General features: G+C 42.7%; 1 protein-coding gene across 12 annotated transcripts in view; it reads right to left on the minus strand.

Annotated features, from left to right (window-relative positions):
- Positions 1-570: 570 nt before the first annotated feature.
- Positions 571-25,781, minus strand: part of RNF144B (ring finger protein 144B) — a 129,071-nt gene continuing 103,860 nt past the window's right edge. For all 12 annotated transcript variants that reach the window (XM_084850171.1, XM_084850172.1, XM_084850176.1 and 9 more), the window contains 5 exons: positions 14,912-14,972; positions 13,270-13,474; positions 12,238-12,382; positions 3,042-3,131; positions 571-2,923 (listed from right to left, as the gene is read on the minus strand). In XM_084850171.1, the coding sequence (XP_084706297.1) occupies positions 2,783-2,923; positions 3,042-3,131; positions 12,238-12,382; positions 13,270-13,474; positions 14,912-14,972 (642 nt within the window). In that variant the 3' untranslated portion in view covers positions 571-2,782. The remainder of the gene's footprint in view (positions 2,924-3,041; positions 3,132-12,237; positions 12,383-13,269; positions 13,475-14,911; positions 14,973-25,781) is intronic.

Consider the following 25,781-nt stretch of genomic DNA (forward strand, 5'->3'; position numbering starts at 1 on the left):
CCACATAGCCCTGCCTCCAACGTCATACACATCATGTAACCCCCCCAGGCATTCACATATCAAGCACGAACATCTGGTGGGAGAAGGCCTACACAAATATAGGTGTATGCGTGTAGGCCTTCCCCCTGCAGAAGTTGATGCTCCATGCATGAACGCCGGGGGTGGGGGTGGTACACAGCACAGCCCTGATGCTCACGCATGGAGGGAATGTGTTTAAGAACGACCAGATAGGTGTCCTGAAAAATTAATAAGGTCAATTAAGATTTCTTTATCTGGGTGACATCCCTAGTGTGAGGGCACATTCACACTAGAAACCTAAGCTAGTTAAAGTTGGCAGAACTCCTGACCCCATCCAACCCCTATTATTATCTCTAATCAGACAGTTTACAAACCCCCCATGGAACTACAATTCCCACAGCTTCCCTGGGGAAGCCACGGAAGTTTAAACCCTAATAAACCTTATCAGTACAATTCTAAAAAGGAAACCCACAGTATCCCAGAGTACTATAAGACACTGATGTCCACTTTGTACTGTAATTCAGGTGTCCTGAGCATTTCCCTAAGTTGCCAGGTTAATTGTAGATTTTTTTTTTTTAATGTGACCTTTCTTTTCTCCTGCAGGGAGAAAAGCGGCTGGAAGGGGGCAATTTTGAGCAGAAAAACAGACAGCGGGAGATTAGGCACTCTATCCTCCTACTGTTTCACTGCTCAAGCTAATAGCTTTCTGAGGCTTGTTTTTGGTTTTAAATGTTTAAGGGAAATACACACATGACTACATATCAGTCAATTCTAGTTTGGACCACATATTGTCAAATCATGAGGGGTATGTGAGATAGAACAATTGCAAAGGATCCCTTTAACTAAAAAGTTTCTTGACCAAGATGACAATTCCTTGATCCAATATTTTCAGATTGTTGTTGAGTGAACTTAGTTAATTGAAACCCAGGCTGTATGGATCCTATGTACTATAATATACACACAAATTCATATTTGCTTTGTGCGCACACACAGAGTATATAGTATAAGACATACATGGCTTTCCTTGAAGCATTAGATTTATTTATATAGGTACTCTACCTCTAAATTACTCAATACAGAACAAAATGAGGCCACAACTAGCTATAAACAGCCAGTCAAAAGCTGCAGGCAGGAGGGTACATGAACGTTTCAAGAAAGACTGTTATGTCTTATTTATACAATGCCACCATTTTCCATAGAATTAGAAAGAAAAACAGCAGTTTGCACTGCTGGGATAGAGAATGATTCCAGCTCTTATGCAGTCTTATAGGCCAGGGACTAGAGACAATAGGTCTCTTTTCCCCACCCCACCCTATCATTTTGACCTGTTTTAATATTTTCCAGATCATGCAGCTCTTCCTTAGATCCAGCTCTGGGCCTGTCTTATGGGACAGTGGACTTTACTGTCAATTCACCTGAAAGTTTGCAGTCATTAACTGTGTGTGATTTATACATACGTACGTACATACATATGAATGACTTGCTCTGAGGTACAGATGGTGTGGTTTAACAGTTCCTCACCAACTCTGTAAAATAATGTAGTGCAGCTGTATTTCTTTTGGCAATATTGGCCCAAGATGATGTAACAAATCTAAACAAATCACTGGTGTGCCTTTTTTAAAAAGTGCGCATGTAACTATCTAATTTACACTGGAAGTACACTTGTTACGGCCAACTTTTTTGGCAAGTGTACCATAAGTTGCCACAAGTGACGCTCAAAGTCTGTGTGGATCTCTGGTGTCACTGCAGTATGTATGCACCCCCTGTGTCCTAAGATTATTGTGACTCATCTACAGAGACAGGAACAGGAAATATGGTAGCAGCAATACAATGCAGGAGAGAGGGAGAGAAATACAGGCCTCATGACGCAATAGCTAGGCCAATAGGATCCTCCTGCATACTGCAAATCTCAGTGACACCTGCTAGTTCTAGCACCAGGGCCACAGATGGACTACTCATGGTTTTCAAAGTGGTTTACAGTAGTTTACACACCAATTCTAATCACTGGCTCAGGGAAAGTTATTTGCTTGGCATATTATACTGCATTCCTGCAATAGTAGCTTCATGTCATTGTTTCTGATGCTGCACTAAGGCAGATACTACTTCTAAGCAATTTGTTAGTCTTGATTGGGCTTTTAGCAAACGCATATTAGATCCCATATCCATTACGTTCTGTACTTGATATCTGTTATTTTTACCGTTGCAGGTACAGTTGTTTTGTTGTTGTTGTTCAGTCATTAAGTCGTGTTACTTTGTTTTAAATGGTAACTTTTAGTAATAATAGATTGTGTTCCTTCACTCTGCCCTGAAAGCTAAAACTTACAGTACCCAAAGATTTCTTAAAAAGATGATGGATCATTCCCCTGTATTTCCTCATTTAACTGTAGGACTGCCTCAGGAGAAGCAAAATTAAAGTGCTCTAGAACTGATACACCTCCAGAATTGGGAAGAAAAAATATGTAGCTTCACCTACAAGATTCAGACAGAGGTGGGCTGTTTTGAAGAACCTTAACAGTACCTTACAAACCCTGCTTTCTTTAAAAAAACAAAAACAGAATTGAACCGAACACAACAGACATCCATCCCATTGCTGAACTGCAACTTGCAAACAAGATGGTGTCCTGTGAAACAGTAGGCACTTTTTTGCAGAAGTTGGCAAAGAAAAGGAGAATTGGTTGGGAAAGCCTTGGCACCAGAGGTCAGCCTTCAGGTCTTCTCCCTTACATATACGATGTAGACATTCACACCCAATGGGCAGAATGCTCTAGGTGGTCGGTGAGTCATGTTTCTTTTTCTTGCCTCGGCAGGATTTGCAAACACAACAGATTATACATGGCGAGGCAAGGAGCAGTAAGGGGGATGTTACCAGGGCAATGATACCCAGGCCCACCAGGATCCCGACAACCTGAAAAGTTTAAAAGGATAAATGCGATAAGAAAAAGGCAAACCAGTTGAGTGCATAGGCAAAACATATACACTGTTAAAATCCTGATATAAAACGCAAGCTTGGGTTCTTGGCATACCTGTGTTCTGTTCCACATAACTGAAGCACGGGAGTGGCCCAGTTTGTTTCGGCAGGGGCCTTTGTCGTAATGTCTTAGGAAGATGTCATTCTGAAAGGGAAGAAAAAGAATGTGCTGCATAGTTTATATATATGCGCAGGGCCAGTGTTAAGTACTATCCAAGTGCCCGAGGTCAGGGGTGGGCAGAAGGTGAAATTCCACACACACCCCAGAAGCCCCTACCGGCATGGCCAGATGATCAGGCATGCTGGGAGTTGGAGTCTAAAACTTCTGGAGATCTACCTTCTGCCCACCCCTGCCATAGGAGACAAAGCAGCAATGTAAAGCCTAAAGGCCCTATCTGGCTTGCCAAGGCTCTTCACACTATTACAGCCTTCCCCAACCTGGGCCCTCTTGATGTGTTTGACTACAATTCCCAGCAACCCCCAGCCAGAATGGCAGAGATAGAGAAAACATCCTTGCAAATGTGGAAAGTAAGCTAATGAACAGGACAAGAAGAAACAGGCATCATATGCAAAACTCCACTTAACATGATCAAATGTTACAAGTACCAGAGATTTGCATCCATAACTTTGATGCAATGTGCCAAAGACAGGGGAAGGAAAGAGAAGAGATGCGATCATGGAATAGAAAGGGCATGTAAGCAAGGCCAGAAAGTTTACTCTCCAAAGAAGGAAATTAGCAGGTTGTTAATCATGAATGGGTGCAACATCAGATCTTTTCAGAAGGAGATGTTTGGGAAGAGGAGAACTGCAAGTTTTTGTCCAGAATATTTGTATCTAACTTTTACAGGGGAGACAGCCAAACAAGTGAGACAAATGTAGATTCCTACCAGCTCACATTCTGCCTTTGACAGTCTGTACATAAACTACTTACGCTGGTTTATAATTAGCAGTAATATAACAAAAAGATATTCTACATGCTCTTAAAACCATTTAAGTTTTCCCAATTTCAGGAATAAAACTTGGACAGTGTGTCACAGAAAAGGAAATATGACCCTGAAAGCCAAAATTCATGTTCCAGAATATATCATGCAGTATCCATTTATTGCCAATATAGCAACACTAATATATTAGTATAGTACCCCTTTGATATTATTAAGAGCTATGCAGGATGAGTGTTCACAGAAAGCCAGCTTGCACATAACACTAAAGTGTGGTTCAGTTTTATGAGGATGAACCTAGGCAAGACTTGGGCTCATGCACTGCCCCCTCCCCTCTCCACCTCTAGCACAGCTGCAAGTAGAAGATCAGAAGTTTCTGCTTCCATTTTAGATTAACCACAGTTTAACATGACATCCAAACACTAAATTGTGGTTCATCTTAACTACAGTCAGTGGAAACAAGCCAGCTTCATAAAGCACAGCTTTATGTTGGCTTGTTTCTACTAACCAAAGTTAATATTAACCAGTTTTCCAGGTTTGAATGACATAACAAGCTGCAGTTAATCAAATCGGAAGCAAATGCTTCCGAACCCCTCCTTGTGGCTGCAAAGAGGACGAAGGGGAACTGCATGAGTCACAGGATGACCTAGGCTCATTCTCATACCACTAAACCAAGGGTAGGCAACCTTGCAACCCCCAAATATTTTGGCCAACAACTCCCATAATCCAAGACTATTGACCATACTGGCTGGGGCTGATGGAAATCGTAGTCTAAAATGTCTGGAGGGCATCAGATTGCCAACTCCTGCACTAAACATTTTAGCATTATGTCCAAACCAGCCCATTCTATTTAAGTGATAGCTGCCATGTGATAGATGATAGTCTGAAAGAAGAGAATGGTTGGGCAATGATAGCTAACCGTCTGATAACTTAAATGGGTACAATTGTTGTTGGGAACTGCGATTATCACAATAGCACAACAAGTGAATCTACCCCCAGTCAGAGAAAGATTCACTCCAGTAAAGATGGCGCCTCTCCATTTGGGGTGGACTGTAAAGCCAAATTGCTCTGCAAGCAACAGGAGAAGAGGATACTGCCTTCAAGACTTGTTTGTGGGCTTTGCAGAGGTATCTGATTGGGCCACTGTGAGAGACAGGATGCTGGATAGGATGAATCTTTGGTTTGACCCAGCAGGGTGATTCTTATATCCTTAGCTGTCCACAAGATATTTATTATAGAATTTATAAACTGCTCCACATCAAGAGATATGGTCTTCGATGTATATATACTAATGCCCAGAGTATGGGAAACAAACAGAACGAACTTGAACTCTTAATATAAGAGGGAAATTATGACTTGATAGGTATAACTGAGACTTGGTGGGATGACTCTCATGACTGGAATACAGCAACTGAAGGATATAACTTGTTCAAAAAGAACAGGAGGAAAAGAAAGGGAGGTGGGGTTGCACTGTATGTGAAAAATACATATCTCTGCACAGAAATACAGGAGGATGAGCTTGGTAGCCCCATCAAGAGCATCTGGATCAAAATAAATGGAGCACAGAATAAAAGGAACCTGATGGTTGGAGTCTACTACCAGCCACCCAATCAAGGAGAAGACGAGGATGAAACTTTTGAAAAGCAAATAGCCAATGTTTCAAGGAAGCATGATGTAGTAGTAATGGGGGACTTCAATTTCCCTGATATTGGTTGGGAGACAAATTCTGCAAAACATGGCCCCTCCAGGAAATTCCTGACTTGTGTGGCGGATAACTTCCTCCTACAGAAAGTAGAGGAAGGAACTAGAGGATCGGCTATCCTTGACTTGATCCTAACCAACAGAGATGACTCAGTGAATAAAGTAGCAGTTACAGGAACTCTGGGGGAAAGCGACCATGTTATACTTGAGTTCTTGGTTCTAAGGGAAGCAAAAGCCGAGTGTAGTCAAATGCGTACCCTGGATTTTAGGAAAGCTGATTTTAATAAACTCAGAACAATGATCAGTAAGGTCCCATGGCAAGCGATGCTAACGAGAAAAGGAGTCCAAGATGGGTGGGAGCTTTTAAAAAAGGAAATGCTCAAGGCACAATTACCAACAATCCCAACAAGAAGAAAAGGTGGAAGACAACAGAAGAAGCCAATGTGGCTTCACAAAAAGCTTAGAGATGACCTGAAAACACAAAAGGACACATATAGGAAGTGGAAAGAAGGCCAAGTAACAAAGGAAGAGTACAGGCAGGTAGCACAGAATTGCAGGGATGGCGTCAGGAAGGCTAAAGCTGAGAACGAGCTGACATTAGCAAGGGATGCTAAAAACAATAAAAAGCAACACGTAGCTTTCTTCAGCTACGTGCATAGTAAAAGGTAGAGGAAAGAAATGGTTGTTCAGCTATTAAATAAGGATGGCAAGACAATAACAGATGACAAAGAAAAGGCAGAGGTGCTCAATTCCTACTTTGGCTCAGTCTTCTCCCAAAAGACGGTCTATGACCCCCCTGGCAAAGGCGAAGTACAGGCTGAAGGGGCAGGATTGCAGCTTCAGATCGATAGGCATATGGTCAAGGAACACCTAATTACTTTGAATGAGTTCAAATCTCCAGGGCCAGATGAACTGCATCCTAGAGTAATAAAGGAACTGGCAGAAGAACTCTCAGAACCGCTGTCTATTCTCTTTGAGAAATCATGGAGGACAGGGGAAGTGCCAAATGACTGGAGGAGGGCTAATGTTGTCCCTTTCTTCAAAAAGGGTAAAAAGGAGGAACCTGGGAACTACAGACCAGTCAGTCTGACATCAATCCCTGGGAAAATTCTGGAGCAGATGATAAAGCAATCCATCTGTAAGCACCTTGAAAACAATGCAATGATTACTCGAAGCCAGCATGGATTTGTCAAGAACAAGTCCTGCCAGACGAATCTGATCTCATTTTTTGATCAAGTCACCTCTCTTGTGGCCCGTGGGAATGCTGTAGACATAATATACCTCGACTTCAGCAAAGCTTTCGACAAAGTGCCCCATGATATCCTGATGAGCAAACTAGCTCAAAGTGGGCTAGATGAAACAACGATCCGGTGGATCCACAGTTGGCTAAAGAATCGGACTCAAAAAGTGCTTATCAATGGGACCTTCTCAAACTGGGGAGAGGTAGCGAGTGGGGTACCGCAGGGCTCAGTCCTGGGCCCAGTGCTCTTCAACATTTTTATGAATGACTTAGAGGAGGAGGTGCAGGGAATGCTGATCAAATTTGCAGATGACACAAAATTGGGTGGGATAGCTAATACCTTGGAAGACAGAAACAAAATTCAAAGTGATCTGGATAGACTGGAGCGCTGGGCAGAAAACAACAGAATGACATTTAATAGGGATAAATGCCAAGTTCTGCACCTAGGAAAAAGAAACCAAATGCATAATTACAAGATGGGGAATACGTGGCTCAACCACACTACAAGCGAGAAAGATCTTGGAATTGTTCTCCATTACAAGCTGAATATGAGCCAACAACGTGATGCGGCTGTAAAAAAAAAGGCGAATGCTATGTTGGGCTGCATTAATAGAAGCATAGCTTCCAAATCCCGGGAACTACTAGTTCCCCTCTACTCAGCACTGGTTAGGCCTCATCTGGAGTACTGTGTCCAGTTCTGGGCACTACACTTTAAGAAGGATGCAGACAAACTGGAGAGGGTTCAGAGGAGGGCAACAAAGATGTTCAGGGGACTGGAAACAAAGCCCTGTGAAGAGAGACGGCAAGAACTGGGCATGTTTAGCCTTGAGAAGAGAAGACTGAGGGGAGATATGATAGCGCTTTTCAAGTCCTTGAAAGGTTGTCACAGAGAGGAAGGCCAGCATCTCTTCTCGATCATCCCAGAGTGCAGGACACGGAATAATGGGCTCAAGTGACAGGAAGCCAGATTCCAGCTGAACATCAGGAAAAACGTCCTGACTGTTAGAGCAATATGACAAGGGAACCAATGACCTAGGGAGGTGGTGGGCTCTCCCACACTGGAGGCATTCAAGATGAGGCTGGACAGCCATCTGTCAGGGATGCTCTGACTTGGATTCCTGCACTGAGCAGGGGGTTGGACTTGATGGCCTTGTAGGCCCCTTCCAACCCTACTATTCTATGATTCTATGATTCTATGATATCAGAGTGGTGTAAAATAAGTTAAAACATAAAATATGAAAAAGTTACAGCAAAAGCAAATAAATCAATAAAACTGTGGTTGGAATTTACTCATCAGTCAGGAAATGCTTGCTTGAAAGGTCTTCAGCAAACACCAAAACAAACTGGTGTAGGTGCATGCCTGATCTCAATTGGAAGGGTGAGAGCTGCCACACTAAAGGTTCTGTTCCTGGTGGTTTCCAAGCAGTTCTCCGACCCATGTGGGACCACTAGGAGTGCCTCTTCAGAAGACCTCAGTGATCAGGAAGGATGATAAGGGAGAAGTATCCTGGTCCCAAATTGTTCAGGGCTTTAGATGAGCCCCTCAGGTCGGAAGGTGTCCAATATACTACTGGGGAAGAGCAGAGCCAGAAAGTAGCGCCAGAAAGAGTGAAGCGGCTGGGCCAAAGCCGAAAGGACACTCAGCTGTGGATGTGTCTGGTGGTGAAAAGAAAATCCGATGCTGTAAAGAACAATATTGTTTAGGAACCTGGAATGTAAGATCAGTGAATCAAGGTAAGCTGGAGGTGGTCAAACATGAGATGGCAAGACTGAACATCGACATCTGGGGAATCAGCGAACTAAAATGGACAGGAATGGGCGAATTTAATTCAGGTGACCATCATATCTACTATTGTGGGCAAGAATCCCTTAGAAGAAATGGAGTAGCACTCATAGTCAACAAAAGGGTGGGAAAAGCAGTACTGGGGTACAATCTTAAAAACGATAGAATGATGTCAGTACGAATCCAAGGCAAACCATTCAACATCACAGTAATTCAAGTCTATGCCCCAACCACTGATGCCGAAGAAGTTGAGGTTGATCGGTTCTATGAAGACCTACAACACCTTCTAGAACTAACACCAAAAAAAGATGTCCTATTCATCATAGGGGATTGGAATGCTACAGTAGGAAGTCAAGAAATCACCAGGATAACAGGCAGGCATGGCCTTGGTGGACAAAATGAAGCAGGACAAAAGCTTCATTTTTTGCCAAGTTTTGCCAAGAGAACACGCTGATCATAGCAAACACTCTTTTCCAAAAGCACAAGAGACGACTCTACACATGGACATCACCAGATGGTCAATATCGAAATCAGATTGATTATGTCCTTTGCAGCCAAAGATGGAGACGCTCTATACAGTCAGTAAAAACAAGACCTGGAGCTGACTGTGGCTCAGATCATGAGCTTCTTGTTGCAAAATTTCGGCTTAAATTGAAGAACGTAGGGAAAACCACTAAACCATTCAGGTATGACCTAAATCATATCCCTTATGAATATACAGTGGAGGTGAGGAATAGATTTAAGGGATTAGACGTGATAGACAGAGTGCTTGAGCAACTATGGACGGAGGTCCGTAACATTGTTCAGGAGGCAGCAACGAAATCCATCCCAAAGAAAAAGAAATGCAAGAAAGCCAAGTGGCTGTCTGATGAGGCTTTACAAGTAGCTGAGGAAAGAAGGGAAGCGAAAAGCAAGGGAGAAAGGGGAAGATATATCCAACTGAATGCAGAGTTCCAGAGAATAGCAAGGAGAGACAAGAAGGCCTTCTTAAATGAACAGTGCAAAGAAATCAAGGAAAACAACAGAATGGGAAAGACTAGAGATCTCTTCAAGAAAATTGGAGATCTCAAGGGAACGTTTTGTGCAAAGACGGGCATGATAAAGGTCAAAGAAGGCAGGGACCTAACAGAAGCAGATGAGATTAAGAAGAGGTGGAAAGAATACACAGAAGAACTATACAGGAAAGATCGGAATGTCCCTGATAGCCATGATAGTGCAGTCACTGAACTTGAGCCGGACATCCTAGAGAGTGAAGTCAAGTGGGCCTTAGGAAGCATTAGTAACAACAAAGCTAGCGGAGATGACAGTATTCCAGCTGATCTGTTTAAAATCCTAAAAGATGATGCTGTTAAAGTGCTGCACTCAATATGCCAACAAATTTGGAACACTCAACAGTGGCCACAAGACTGGAAAAGGTCAGTTTACATTCCAATTCCAAAGAAGGGCATGATAAAGGTCAAAGAAGGCAGGGACCTAACAGAAGCAGATGAGATTAAGAAGAGGTGGAAAGAATACACAGAAGAACTATACAGGAAAGATCGGAATGTCCCTGATAGCCATGATAGTGCAGTCACTGAACTTGAGCCGGACATCCTCGAGAGTGAAGTCAAGTGGGCCTTAGGAAGCATTAGTAACAACAAAGCTAGCGGAGATGACAGTATTCCAGCTGATCTGTTTAAAATCCTAAAAGATGATGCTGTTAAAGTGCTGCACTCAATATGCCAACAAATTTGGAACACTCAACAGTGGCCACAAGACTGGAAAAGGTCAGTTTACATTCCAATTCCAAAGAAGGGCAACGCCAAAGAGTGTTCAAACTACCGCACAATTGCGCTCATTTCACATGCCAGCAAGGTGATGCTCAAAATCCTACAAGCTAGGCTTCAGCAGTATGCGAACCGAGAACTACCGGAAGTACAAGCTGGGTTTCGAAGAGGCAGAGGAACTAGAGATCAAATCGCCAACATTCGCTGCATCATGGAGAAAGCAAGAGAATTCCAGAAAAACATCTATTTCTGCTTCATTGACTATGCCTTTGATTGTGTGGATCACAACAAACTGTGGCAAATTCTTAAAGTGATGGGAGTACCAGACCACTTTACCTGTCTCCTGAGAAACCTGTACGAGGGTCAAGAAGCAACAGTAAGAACCAGACATGGGACAACTGATTGGTTCAAAATTGGGAAAGGAGTACAACAAGGCTGCATATTGTAACCCTGCTTATTTAACTTGTATGCAGAGTACATCATGAGAAACGCCGGGTTGGATGAATCACAGGTCGGAATTAAGATTGCTGGGAGAATTATCAACAACCTCCGATATGCAGACGATACCACCCTAATGGCAGAAAGCAAAGAGGATCTAAAGAGCCTCTCGTTGAGGGTGAAAGAGGAGAGTGCAAAAGCTGGTTTGAAACTCAACATTGAGAGCCAGTGTAGTGTAGTGGTGAGAGTGACGGACTGGGAGCCGGGAGATCCGGGTTCTAGTCCCCACTTGGCCATGGAAGCTCACTGGGTGACTTTGGGCCAGTCACAGACTCTCAGCCCAACCTACCTCACAGGGTTGTTGTTGTGAAGATACAACGGTGAGGAGGAGGATAATGTAAGCCGCCTTGAGTTCCTTGCGAGAGGGAGAAAGGCGGGGTATAAATGCAATAAATAAATAAACATTAAAAAAACTAAGATCATGGCATCTGGCCCCATCACTTCCTGGCATATAGAAGGGGAAGAAATGGAAGCAGTGACAGATTTTATTTTCTTGGGCTCCAAGATCACCACAGACGGTGACTGTAGCCATGAAATTAAAAGACGCTTGCTCCTTGGGAGGAAAGCTATGGCAAACCTAGACAGCATAGTAAGAAGCAGAGACATCACCTTGCTGACAAAGGTCCGTCTCATCAAAGCTATGGTTTTCCCAGTAGTAATGTATGGCTGTGAGAGCTGGACTATAAGGAAGACTGAGCACCGAAAAATTGATGCTTTCGAACTGTGGTGCTGGAGAAGACTCTTACGAGTCCCCTGGACTGCAAGGAGGTCAAATCAGTCCATCCTAAAGGAAATCAATCCTGAGTGCTCATTGGAAGGACAGATACTGAAGATGAAGCTCAAATATTGTGGCCACCTAATGCGAAGAGAAAACTCTTTGGAAAAGACTCTGATGCTGGGAAAGACTGAAGGCAAAAGGAGAAGGGGACAGCAGAGGATGAGATGGCTAGATAGTATCACCGATGCAATGAATATGAACCTGAGCACGCTCCGGGAGAGAGCGCAGGACAGGAAGGCCTGGCATGCTATGGTCCATGGGGTCACGAAGAGTCGGACACGACTGAACGACTGAACAACAACAACAACAACAACCTTAAACATGGCCTGGTAGCAGATGGGCAGCCAATGCAGAGCCTTCAGCAGAGGTATTACATGGTGATACGGAGTGGCAAGAGCCAGGGAGCCATATTCTGCACTGCCTGCAGCTTCCGGACCAACTTCAAGGGTTACAAGTGTAATATTCTGCTTTACAACAAGTGTTAAGGAACTATAGGGCAACACCCTGTAAAATTCCTGCCCCAAACTCTTTGTCATAGGTCACTTACATCCAGGTTTTGTAAACAGTACCAGCAAAATGTGTGCTTGCAGTTCTTACACATCATTTGAGCACAGCCTTCATTCCGCTCAATATGGATCCGGCAAACTGGGCACTGTTTAATTGGAGCTTCTGCGTCGGTCCTGGTAAGTGCTCTAGAAAAGTGGACGGAAAAACCTGTGAAAGGTGGTAGTTCAACATAAGGGCTTATGAGTGCTGTCTGGTCATGCGATGGGCAGAGTTTCCTGGATAGATCTGGGCCAATTTAAGTATCTTAGCCTCCATATAAGGCAACAGAAAAGCACTACCCCATGGCAGCACTCTATGGAGCAACCATGATGTTTAAAACATCCTTACTCCATGCATTTACATAAACATGTGCATCCATAGGAAATGGCCAAGCCATTCATGCACTGTTTATATACATCCAAGTATTGTGCAAAAATGGAATTCAAACAACTCTTCCACTGGAGAAATGGGAGGTCTGTACATACATCTGCCTCTCCTCTCTGCCCCCACCCCCCTAGCATTCTTGCTGGAAGTGCAAAGAGAGGATGTGCAGGTGAATCACATATTTTCTATCACTGCTTTCTCATAAAGGGCAAAGCAGTTCTTAGTAAATTCCTTATTACACTGCATGGGTTATATCCAGACAGCAACTTCCCATATACTGTCAACTGGTGCTGCAGCACACAACCAAAACATGCACTCACAAGGAGTTGGCCATGTGGACTAGCAACAATAATCCCAACAGGAATTTGGGACCAACAGGAAGCCAGCATGACCTGAAGCACCCATGGAACCAGACATCAGGAATCAGAAGTGCTGAAACAGCATATCAAATCCCTGAGCTAAATCCATCTGGATATGTCCCGGCATTCTGTTTAAAATGCTCTTGTGCACCCCCTCTGCTCCTGCCCCCCCCCAGATATCAGGCAGCAGATTTATTTAATGCTAAAATTGTATTTATGACTAAAGTAGCATTTATGGCAATTACAACAATATGGAAAATGTGCATCACCCAGGCAAATCCTACTCTTACCCTTGCTCGTTTGGTACTACAATAAGATGGCCTTCCAGGCAGGATCTCTCCAGATGCCAAGGTTCTTTGCATGATGAACAGAATGTCAAATAGCAAGCCTGACATTTTACAGGCAGTGGTAATCCAGATTCACTTGGTTCAATTTGGCACACGGTCTGACAGTCAGGGGAGGGACACCAGGTTCTGAGCGGATCCAAATGCACTTCTGAAAATGTTTATTAAAAATCACATTTTAACTTTTTGTACCTAGTTTGCCTTTTTTCTATTCATATTTGGCCTCAGTCTCCACCCCACTGGCTTCAGAAATCAAATTGTGGATGCTTTCGGCTTCGGTCAAATAGTGACCTAAGATTCACAACAGCTTATGAGCAGCTTTTTCTTTAAGCGTGAATATACTGCACTGAAAAGTAAATCAAGAAACATTGTCTAATGTACCTAGCTCTGTAACCATTGATATTTTCTAGAAAAGAGAGAATTAAAAACTGCCTTTTCTTACTTCCTTTTCAAATCTGTAATTGGATGGCAGAATGATTTCCACCAAGATAGAAACATTGTATAGCATGATATGTCTTGCTTATCCAGTGCAGAGGCATCAGACAGATGGTACAGCAATATTTGCTATGATGGACACAATTTGATGCAAGAGACATTCTCCTACCTTTCTTTTCTTGTCTTTTTTTAAAAGATAAATCTAGCCCAGAGTTTTTATCAGTTCTAAAAGGTTACTAAACATTTCTTTCCTTAGAAGCACTGATGGAGCAAGATGGACTTTTCTTTCACCTCAGTGAGGAGGTGCTGTGGAATCATATCAGTTATCCCAGCAGGAGATTCTAGGTATAAAATAACCTAACTAGATGTTATGTGAAATGTGTGAGTGCATTTCACATATCTGTTTTTTAACATTTAAATAGCAGCACAGCTAATGTTTGATGACAGGGCAGGTAGGGAGCAGGGGTTAACCCTTTCTCCCTGTGCCAAAGAAACAGATACATGAAACAAATGAACATCTTTCACATAGAGTCAAGAGTGGCCCACAATCTCTGCAAGCATGGCCATGCAGAGCAGAGCTAGTTTGTTCATGTTGGGTTAACTGACACAAAGTCTAGAGAAAGATCAAGACAACCACATATGGGCATACTATCCCTGGCCACCCACTATGCCCCAAAGCCACTTCCAGCATGGCTCCACTGAACACATTCTAGCAAAGGAAATGAATGCATTCAAGACCCTATGATGTAAAAAGGGAAATGTAGGAATATGAACAATGCCAATGTTTGAACATCCTCAACAAAAAAATCAAAACACATTTATTTAGGCTGCAATCCTATACCCATTCACTGGAGAATAAGCCCTAATTAACTTAATAGGACTTAGTTCTGTGTAGACAGGTATAGGATTGCTCTGTCAGTTTAGTACAGCCTTCCCCAACCTGGTGACCTGCAGATGTGTTGGACTGCTACTCCCAGCATCTCTCAGTCCAACACATCTGGAGGCCACCAGGTTGGGGAAGGCTGGTCTAGTAAATCCACTGAGATGGGATAGTTCACCTAGTAAATCTTCCTAGACGTTCTTTACTATTTTGTGAGTTTAATTATATAAGTGTATTTGGCATTAACCCCGTAGCTTAATGTAAAAGCCATACCTCTTTCAAATTTCAACCGCATGTATAACTGAAATTGATCAGTGGATACCAAGCTGGAGATCTGAAACAAAGAACACAAGAACAAGACAAAGTGTTAAGAATGGAAGATGGGGAACCACCCAATCCCCAAAGCGGGTCCAGTAAGAACGTATGATGAAGTAGCCTTCGTTATTTTTCGCTTGCCCCATATGCTCACAGAAAGATCACAAGACTTTAAATTCACAATCATTTGGCAATTGAGGAGGAACATAAATGTTGAAAAGTAAACTGTCAAAAAGCAAAATTGGTTAGTATTTACAAGAGCTCAGTTGCGGAACAGAAATAGTTTACTAAAGCCAATATGGGTAAGATCAGAAACTTGGGGTACAATCCACTAAGTGTTCTCCTGCATAAGTCCAATTGCCCCAAACGTATTCATTTCAATGAGACCTACAAAACACAAATGTACATACCTCCCAATTGATTGCATTCTTTGCTATTCAAATTGCTACTTTAGCATCACTGAAAGGTAGCATCACTGAAAGCACTTTTCAACCCATTTTAATAAAACTTGCTGGATAAGCAACTTCCACGCTTTTCAAATATCCATTCAGCTGAGAATAAATTAGAACCAAGTATCTCTTGGGAAATGGCACTGTCTTCTAATTTTACTGTAAAGTTTACAGGCATTTAAAACCACTGTATTGATTCACACTGCTTAAAACAATTCAATACAGGCAGAACAATATCAGGTTTGCAATGTATCTAACTCAACTTGCCAATCTTTGGATTCACAAGCAACTTTGATAGAGCTGGACTGATACCAATAAAATATCGAATACTATAGAAAAGAAAATTAAATCAAAATGAGTAGGATCATATGAAGGGGGGGAAGCATTACTCACTCAGAGTTATCTGCAATAATAAACTGATACAATGCTGCAGCAGAAGAAGTCAATGCCTATGTCACTTAATGTGCTTCTGTTAATATAGCTTAGCCTATGGTTTGGAATTGTACTATTGTTCTTAATGCTGTATAGGCCATTCCAGAAGACAATGCAAGAAAAGTTGTCAACAGGAAATTCAGGAAAGATCTACAAGGCTGGTAAGAAGACTAGAAGACAATTCATTATGGAGAAAAGACTGACAGGAATGTGTTTATTTATTCTCAAGAATAGATTAAGGGGCAGGAAAATTCCAGTTTTTCAAATCAAAAAGAAAGGGAGCATATATCAACTTTTCAGGAAGAGTGTGTTCTCCATCACTGTAGAATGTGTAACTAAATACTCTGTGGGGTCCCTCCTGGATCTAAAATTCTACTTTTATGGATTTAACCATGGAAGAACAGTGAGCAAAGAAGACACGGCATTTTTCACTTCCTGTCCTAGGATGAACTTGAGTAGTTCTTTTAAGAAATCTGGTGCTCATAACAGCTAGAACACACTGGATTGAGCAGGTAATCTTGGCATACTAAATCATTACAGCAATCTATAATCTTCTGTTGCAAGATAATAGCAGAATAAACAGGTCTTTGAAACAGTCACCGTTTGCTGCTCATGACCCTTATGAACCAGAAATTACCACACCATCACCTTTGCCAATAATGCCTCCTCTAGCTCCTGGTAGTGGGAATAGGCTGAGACCAGCCAACAAGGACTACTGGATCTACTGATCCAGCCTTGCTGCCCTCCATTTCTTGGCACAACGTAGCCAGCCACCAGTGAGTGTGGTGTGCTTGGACTAGTTCTTCTCTCTCAGGTTGACCTATCTTCACCAGTTTGTTAGGATAAAATAGGTCAATGGGGAGGAGGGAAGCACTGAAAGAGGGGCCAAATACTTGCTACATCAAAGTTCAGTTGCTAGGAGGCTGGTGCATATCCAGTGTAAGCCAAAAGCAAAACATTTTTAAGGGCCATATTTGAAGAAATGTGATGCCTCAAAATGCATGGGGGGTCTCAAGCAAGGCCCGGGGGTAGTTAGCAATAATAATGATACTGTGCATAAACAGAACCACTTTCAGCTACTTTAGAGGTGGCTACGCAAAACAGCTGATGGGGGCTTCCAAAGGTGGATGCAGACAACCCGTTACCCATTTTCATAGCATCTTAACATGAAGGTGTGTGTGTGGGGGGGTGTCCTCTGCTGCCAGTGAGTCAGTATGTGATGCAAGGTTCACAATGACCAGGCTATCATGCAATCATTGTCATAATTACATAAATATCATCTCCTGAATGGACTCAGATTAATATCTGGTGCAAAATACTAATAATTCCAGAGCAAACAGATCCCCAGACATAAATGAATCACCTTCAGACAGAATGGTGCCTTTAGCATCTCCCTTAGATATTAATTTGGACTCTGATCCTGCTCTCATGGAAACGGGCACATAAAGGCATGTGGAGTATCCTGGGTTGCTTGCAACAAATAGAAGAAAAAATATTCCAAGTCACCCTCCTTGAGTATAGATGTTGCCATCTGAGAGCTGCGCGTGGGGTGGCACATGCAGGTTCATTCTTTAAAGATAAACTGCACTAATAATCGTTTAAAAAAAAAAATGCAACTCCACCTGCTCACAGAATTATTTTTTTTCAAAAAGCAGATGTCATAAAATCATAGGGTTGGAAGGGGCCTACAATACCATCGAGTCCAACCCCCTGCTCAGTGCAGGAAGCCTGATTCCCAGGCAGTCCCCCATCCAAGTACTAACCAGGGCTGACCCTGCTTAGCTTCCAAGATCAGACGAGATCGGGCACATCCAGCCCTAAGTACCAAAGGCTCTGGAGTGCTTACTTGATCTAAACAATAATTTGACTTTGCAACAACAACAAGGTTTGTGTTCTATGAATGCTTTATTTAGAATGGAAGAAGGAAAAGGATTTGCTGGTTCCAGGACATGGTCTGAAGGCACATGAGGCAGCCACCTTGCTAAAGCTAAGCAGGTCTGGGACTGGTCAGTGTGAGACCACCTGGATACTGCATGTAGCCACCTTGAGTTCCATGATGGAAGCAAGGTGGGATATAAATGTAATAAATAAATAAATAAATAAATGTGATGGCATGCTTCCAAACATGAGGAGGTATTTAGAAGGCACATTCTTTCCTTTTTTAGTTAAAGTCTTAGGAGCTTAAGAACAATTTTACTTTCATATTCAAAGGCTGATTAAATGCAAAAATTATAACACAGTTGTTGTTAAAAGGCATAGACATGTTTCTCCCAATATCTTTGGGATAAGGAACCTCCAGAGGAATACTTCCATCTGTGCAATACAACTTTATTTAGTTATTTATTACCTTTCCTAGGCTCAATGCAGTTCATGTAAACATGTAAGACAATATAGAACTATAATTAAAAGACAAAAATACATTACTACAAATACCATAATCACATTCAGAGGAGATGCCCATCAAGTCATTCTCCAAAAGCCACCTGAAATAGGTAGATCTTGCCACCCTTCTGGAAGGAAGGACCTAGTCCTGAGTGGCATAAAGGGAGATTATTCCAGATCAGCAGGACAATTGCAGTAAAAATTAGGGATGCTGGAGAAATTCGAGACAGACTAAAATGAGCTCGGATTTCTAAGAATCCAACCTGCGGAATCCGCTGCGGAGCAACCCCCTCAGGTTGCACGGAATCTGTGGACTTTCAGATGATTTTTTTACTTTCCCAAAATTTATGCATATAAATTTGTAGGAAAATACATTAAGTTTCTGCTGAGGAAATGTTGAATGAATGGGGGACAATACGCTAAATGTTATGTACTAAGGTAAATTATGTCAATACTTATGTAAATATTTACATAACTATTTGCGTATTTTTCCACATGACGAAAAAAAAAATACTTGCATCCATCTGTGGGTGGCCAACACAACAAATGGCACCTGACAATCCGCAAATCAGACGGAGAAGATTTTACACAGCCCGTACTTCCCTAGAAAAAATCCTGCTCCTAGCCATTAGTGGCTTTATCTCCTGTAATCATGGTAAATGGAGCCAGACCTAATCAAACGATCTTAACTGATGTGGGTGTTAATACTAGGAGAAACCATTTAGAGCAGCCAATGGCTATAGTGGTTGGGAATTATGGAAGTTGCAGTCCAACGCATCTGGAGGGCACCAGGTTGGGGAAGGCTGATTTTGAGATATACCAATAATGAGCCAATTGCCACATAACGTTTAGTACCAACATCTTAATCCCTCAATACAAAGTCAGTTTACATTGCATCAGTTTTGTTCTATTTTTAAAGAGTTTGTAAATAAAAAAACAAGCAACTAGTTTTGTCACGCAATAGTTAAGCATATTTAGTCCTCCTGCCCCCCTTCTCACCCTGTTCTCATTAGTACTTGCTTCCATCCTTAGTGTCAGTCTGTATTTAAAGAGCTGGAGGGCCAGCTGCAGCCTCTCCTGGACAGAAATAGCCCACAGCTATCCATGTCCTGGTAACAAACTAGAAATGACAGTGTATATGGGGCTACCTTTAAAGACTTCTCAAAAATTAGTTAGTTCAGAATACAGCTGCCAGAATACACCTGGTACTGGGCGTTGGGACCATATTACACCAGTACTTAAAGAGCTTAACTGGTAGGCAGACTGTTCCTCAGAACAACTCAAGGTTGGGGTATGGGGTGACCTTTAAAGCTCTACATGGCTTGGGAATACAAATGCCTGTCTCCACTTCAGCCTGGCCATGTGTTAAAATCATCAACCTAGGGATGTACGAAAGTCACTTGCTGTTCACGGATTATGTTGATTGGGGGCGGAGGCGTTCCGTCCCTCCCCCCGGAATCCTCGACGGGGGGGGAGGCACCCCATTCCTCCCCCCCAGAATCCTCCGTGGCCAGCTGTGCTCCGCAGCAGCTCAGCAGAGCAGCTGGCCAGGCCCAGCCAGGCCAGAGCCATCCGCAGCCGGATTTCCGGCCGCGGAGGGCTCTGGGGGGGGGGGGGGGAACCACATACACAAATGGCGGTGGCTACAGCCGCCGCCATTTGCATTCCTTATTTTTGCCGTCTTAGTCTATGAAAATATTTACGTAGACTAAGACGGCCCAAAATAAGGAACGCAAATGGCAGCGGCCGTAGCCGCCGCCATTTGCGTACACTTTTTTAAAAATTTTTTTAACCCAGTCGTTTTAGGCTACCCAGTCGTTTTAAAAAACAAAAAACCGCATACGCAAATGACGGCGGCCGTAGCCGCCGCCATTTGCGTATGCTTTTTTTTTTTTTTTACCCAGATGTTTTAGGCTACATAAAAACTTACGTAGCCTATCATGTCTCTGTAAAAAAAAAAAAAAAACTGCAAATGGCGGCGGCGGCAGCCGGTCGGAAGACCAGCCGCCGCAGCCGCCACTGGAGCTGCCACCACCCGGAAGATCCGCCCCAGGTAAGTCTCGTCCCGGGGGGGATCCGTGGGGGGGCAGGCCGTTCTGCCACAGATTTCGGGGGGCTGAATGCACTGGCATTCAGCCTCACCGAGATCCGTGACGGAATTCTCTGCCATCCCTACATCAAGCATAGCTCTCCTCCAGGTACCTCTGCCATATGAAGTAAGGCAGCCAGCAGCCAGGAGAGGGCCTTTTTAGTATTGGCAGTCTGTTTGTGGAATTCCCTTCCCAGAGAGGCCCAACACTCACTCACTGCTATCTTTTTGGTGCCAGGCAAGGACCTCTTTGTTCTTTTAGGATGCAATCCTATGCATATTTATACAGAAAAAAGTCCTACAACTCCCAGCATTCCCCAGCCAGCATGGGGAATGCTGGGAGTTGTAGGACTTTTCTTCCATCTCAGCATGCATGCATAGCCTTGAGCCCTTAGGCTTTTAAAGCTCTGAGCTTGAATCACTTTCAGCTGCTGCTTTTATTTTTATTGTCTGCTTTTATTCTGATTTTATGCTGTTGTTGTTAACTATCCTGTTGTGAACGGCCCTGGGAACCAAATGGTTGAAGGGTGGTATATGCATGCATAGAATAATTTTTAGAAAAACTATATATTTATCACTTGGTGTACAGAAAAGGCTCTATGGTAACCAATGCATGCTACATGATTAGTGTCAATATTTATAATTCAAACAAGAATAACCCTTTATGTAATGCAACCTTCTTCCACATCTTACAAATGAAGCAGAACACAATGGTCTAAAATGAACTTTAAAAAACCCATAAAACCCCTGATACAATTTAATCCCAGAGATTGTGTTAGAATACAATAGTACCTTTCCCCCCAGTCCAATACAAATCAAATTCATCCCGAAAGGAAAAGGTTATACGAGCCTCAATTTGGGAAACTTCTATAGCTGAGAATTGTTTTCATGGGAACCCTCCCCCACCATCCTACTTTACATTGTCCTTAGCAGGTTTCTGCCCAGCCCCTCAGTTCCTTGAGACCACTTAATACAGCCTCAGATCTGAGGGCAACATCACACCTCCATATGAAGATCAATATCATCATTGATACAGAAGCAGGAACTGTGGGTGGGTTGTGTGAATGCACAGATGATTGCTCGAAGAACTACAGTTACAGGTAAGCAACCTGCCTTTCTTCTTCCTGGTATCTGTGCATCACACATATGGGCGATTAGCAAGCTAACTTACCGGAAGTGGGTAGGTGTGTAGCAGTGTCTCACTGCAGGATCAATGGCAACACGGCCCAACCAAACTGACAGTCTGTCAGGGTGGAAACTGAGCCCATAGAGCCCCAGAGCAGTTCTGATTCTGAGGAAGAGCAACAACCTGTGGGAGAGGAGCTCGCTCATCTGTCACAGGCATTCCTGAGAGAGATAGTGACCCTGGCAGCGAGAGAGCAGGGGATGGAGCCTTGCTGGACGCTCGGCGCAGACGCATTGAGTGGTGCCAGATGGAAGGTGCCGAGAGGAGGTGCTCTGCTTGCTTGGCGCTAAAACAGCGGTCGCGTCCCGAGGACCGAAGGGTAAGAGGGAGGACCTCTCCATAGCCCATAAGTTCAGAGTCTTCTCGCCCTCCTCCTTCAAACGGGGACCAACTGCCTTACCTGGAGCTTAGGCTACTCTGCTAACTACCCCAGTGCAGTTCTTTGCTTAGTCGCTGATGATTAGCATCTGAAAGAGACATTAAGTTGTAAAATGAATAAAGCCTTGGAAAGAATCCTTTTAGTCTGTGTCTTGAGTTGGCTATTGGAGGGGACTGTAAGAGGCAGCAAGAGTGCTCCTTGACACAGTCCTGTCATGCTCAAATGTCGAGCCTGTAGTGTGTAAGAAACATAGAAGGCTTTGCCCATGTCACAGCCTTACAGAGGTCTGGTAACAAAATCCCTCACCCAAAGGCTGTCAAAGTAGACACTCCCCTTGTGGAGTGAGATTTAGTCGAGTCTGACAGTTTGAGACCAGAAACTTCATAGTGAGTTTTATGGTATAAACAATCCATGATGATCATGGACCATGATCATGGAGCATGCATTCAGCACATTGATGGAATTCATTACCCCCCCCCCCCAGTTTAATTAGACACTGTGTGAAGAATTCCTTTCACTTGTCTGTCTTTCATTGGATGCCCCCAAGTTCTAGTATTGTACATTTTTCTCCCATTCTCCACACTACGGATTTTTTTATGAACCACTATCGTGTCCCCAACTTAGTCATCTTTTTTTCTGAATGACAGAGTCCCAGTGCTATTAACTTTTCCTTGAAAAGAAGATGCTCTAATCCCTTGATGATTTTGATTGCCTTTTTCTGCACCTTTACCAGCTCTGCAATGTCCTTTGAGATGGGTGACCAGAACAGCCCACAATATTCCAGATGTGGCTGCATCACAGGTGCCTATGACGGCATTATTATATTGAGTGTTCTATGGTCAACCTCTTTCCTAATAATGCACGGTACAGAAATTGGTTTCTTTGCTGCTGCAGCACACTAAGTCAATGTTGTAACTGAGCTATCCACCAAAATGAAAATCCTTTTCCTGGTGTTTAAGGAACTGCCTTATATGACCCAGACCATTTGTCTATCTAACCCAGTAATGTCTATTCTAAGTGGTAGCTACTCTCCAAGGTCTTATGCAGGGATCTTTCCAAGTGCTGCAACCCTAAATCCTTTGACTCGAGATGCCAAGGATTGAACCTGGGACTTTCTGTATGCAAAACATATGCCCTGTCATTGAGCTCCAATTTTACCAATGACAACTTTATCAACAACAGCTTTACAGTAACACTGCTAACTAACATCCAATTGATTCAGCTCCTACTATACTTGTGTGGCCATCACATACAGTGTTACGATGCCTACATCTGACCTCCATGTTTTCACTTTGTTCATCCTGTGCACTCTCTTTTATACATAAATATTTTTAATGGTACAAATAAACAAAGAGGGAGATTATCTAACCTCTTGGGGCAGGGAGTTTCACAGGTGGGACACTCCCACAGAGAACGCCCTTGTGCATGTTGCCATCAAACACACCTTGAAAGGCAAATGCATGCCCTAGGCTGCCTCCCCCCATGCAATCCCCCATACACATTCTATTAGGGCTCAATCTTATGTGTGTTTAGTCAGAAAAAAGTCCTACAACTCCCAGCATTCCCAGCATAGATGGCTGGGGAATGCTGGGAGTTGTGGAACCTTTTTCTGTCTAAACATGCATAGGATTGTGCCCTTAATCTCTTCAGATTTTCACACAAGTAGTTTATGAATTCTTATTTCTTGAGTTTAACATAATCTCAAATAGCATATACTCTGTGATAAATAAAACTGTCTTACAATAGTGCCTTAGCTATTTAACCCTCTGGGACAAAAATCATGATGTTTGCAACTTCCAAATAATTTCTCAAGGCTACTCAGCTGGCCATGTATAAATTAGGTATACAAATAATTTACTTGGTCCACATTGTAAATATTTATGTGCCAGTAATACTGCATGCCAAGTAATGGAAGAATACTATTGACACTGTTGTTTCAGAGAACACATTTCTATAAATCAAGAGCAAAGATTTAATTTGCTTTCCCTCTAATATCACCACCACCACTTTTCCTTTCCACTGGATGTCAGATTATTACTACCCCTACTGTAACAAGAGACTTGTGCATTACTTCCATCATAAAATATTCATTTGTTCCATTAAGGAGTTCCTTCGCCATTTAGAACAAGTCTTTATGGGTCTAATAGAAACAGCAATGCGTGTGGAGAGAAATGAAATAATTGGATAGCTAAAAGCAAACATCTTAGGGCAATGTTTCTCCTCTTTGCTACAGATCACAAAAAGAAAACAAAAACTAAACCAGAATTTAGCGGAAGGAACACCCTGCAAGAGACTATTGTATTGTCAAAAATAGTTTGAGAAAGTCTGTACCAAAGATGGAGATTTGTCTTTTCCTGACAATGCTACACTCTGCAAACTTCATAGCAGTTAAGGGAAAGCAAATGTTTGTATTATTGGAACTTACTTACTTGTCATGACTTGCAATAAGTGCAGCACTCTCCAGTACAAACCGACTTACCTTAAGAGACCATCTCCTCCCATGTGTCCCATTACAATTGTTTTAAACAGTGCCTTCAGTTTAGTATGCATCAGCATGGATAAGAAGAATACAAGTAAATCATGAAACTACTGCAGATCCGGGGGCCAAGCTTGCGTACCTTTTTGTAACACTGTGAACCCATCTTCTTGGGCTGGCCTTTAGGGCTCAGAGGGTAGGATGATGGGGGTAGATCAGTAGAATTAGTAACATTTTTTTTTTTGTTAAGAGGTGGCTGTTCTTGTCTGCTTGGTTACCTGTCCCAAGCTTTTTGATGGGATGGACTATAAATCTAAATAAACTGTTGTTTCCATTGTGGACATACAAGGACTCTGTTTATGTATCCACAAAGGCCAGAACTCAGCAAAGCCCCAATACAAGGGGGGCTACTATATAGAAAGAGAGAGTTCTTTTAAGCAGGTGATTAATTAATTTGGTGGTTAAGAATTTCCTCCATCTCTCATACAACACCCAAAGCCTTAAGACCATTTTCTGAAGCATGTCATTCTTCTCTACTGCAACTTCTTTTCACCATGCTGCACATCTGCATAATGACCTGTGACACCCCGCAGGTTGCTGTGTCATCCGAACTTGGCATGATGCATGGCAGGGCTGGCTTCTTACCCACCCTACGACCCCTACTACAAGCCATGGGTTGTAGGGCGGATAAGAAGCCACCCCCACTGCCCTGGATTCAGACAACACAGCAACCCGCATAGTGTCGTGGCTAATTATGCAAATGGTGGTTGCATGCACAACATGCATGGGGGAAGAAGCCATGGTGGTTTCTTTTACTCCCATGATGGTTCGAACCCAGTCATTATGTAGCATTTGATCATGAGATCAAATATATATGTTCTATATATTTTAAATTGTTTTATTGTGTGTTGTTTGGTTTTAATTTTTGTGAACCGCCCAGAGAGCTTCGGCTGTTGGGCGGTATAGAAATGAAATAAATAAATAAATAAAATGAGAGAGTCAGTTTCTTGGATAAGGAATCCTCTAAACTTTTAATAGTATTGTTTTAAAATAAAGAAGTCTTGGGGGGATGGGGATTACACTGCTACTTCCTAATCAATGATTGCTTTCCACACCAGCCATTGTGAAAATGAAGACAGTACTGATCTTGCATGCTCTTCCAACAGACACACTCACACACGCAGAGATGTGTGTACCAAAAGCAGGATCTTGCTCCAAAAAGCTAGGACAAAATTTGGCCAGATATTTTTATTCAGAAAACCTGGTAGGATGAAGCAGTTTGGCTGAAACCAGGGACTAACTGAACTGATATCGTTGGATCATTGTGAGAAACAAAAATCATCTAAACCACATAACCTTTGTTGTAGGGTAAATGAGTTCTATCCAGCAGTAGAAAGTGTGCCACCTAAAAAAAAAAAAGAAGAAAAAAGCCCTT

The sequence above is a fragment of the Heloderma suspectum genome, chromosome 4 (genome assembly GCF_057233095.1).
Source record: "Heloderma suspectum isolate Gila_16-S chromosome 4, 16-S_ref, whole genome shotgun sequence".
Lineage (NCBI taxonomy): Eukaryota > Metazoa > Chordata > Lepidosauria > Squamata > Helodermatidae > Heloderma > Heloderma suspectum.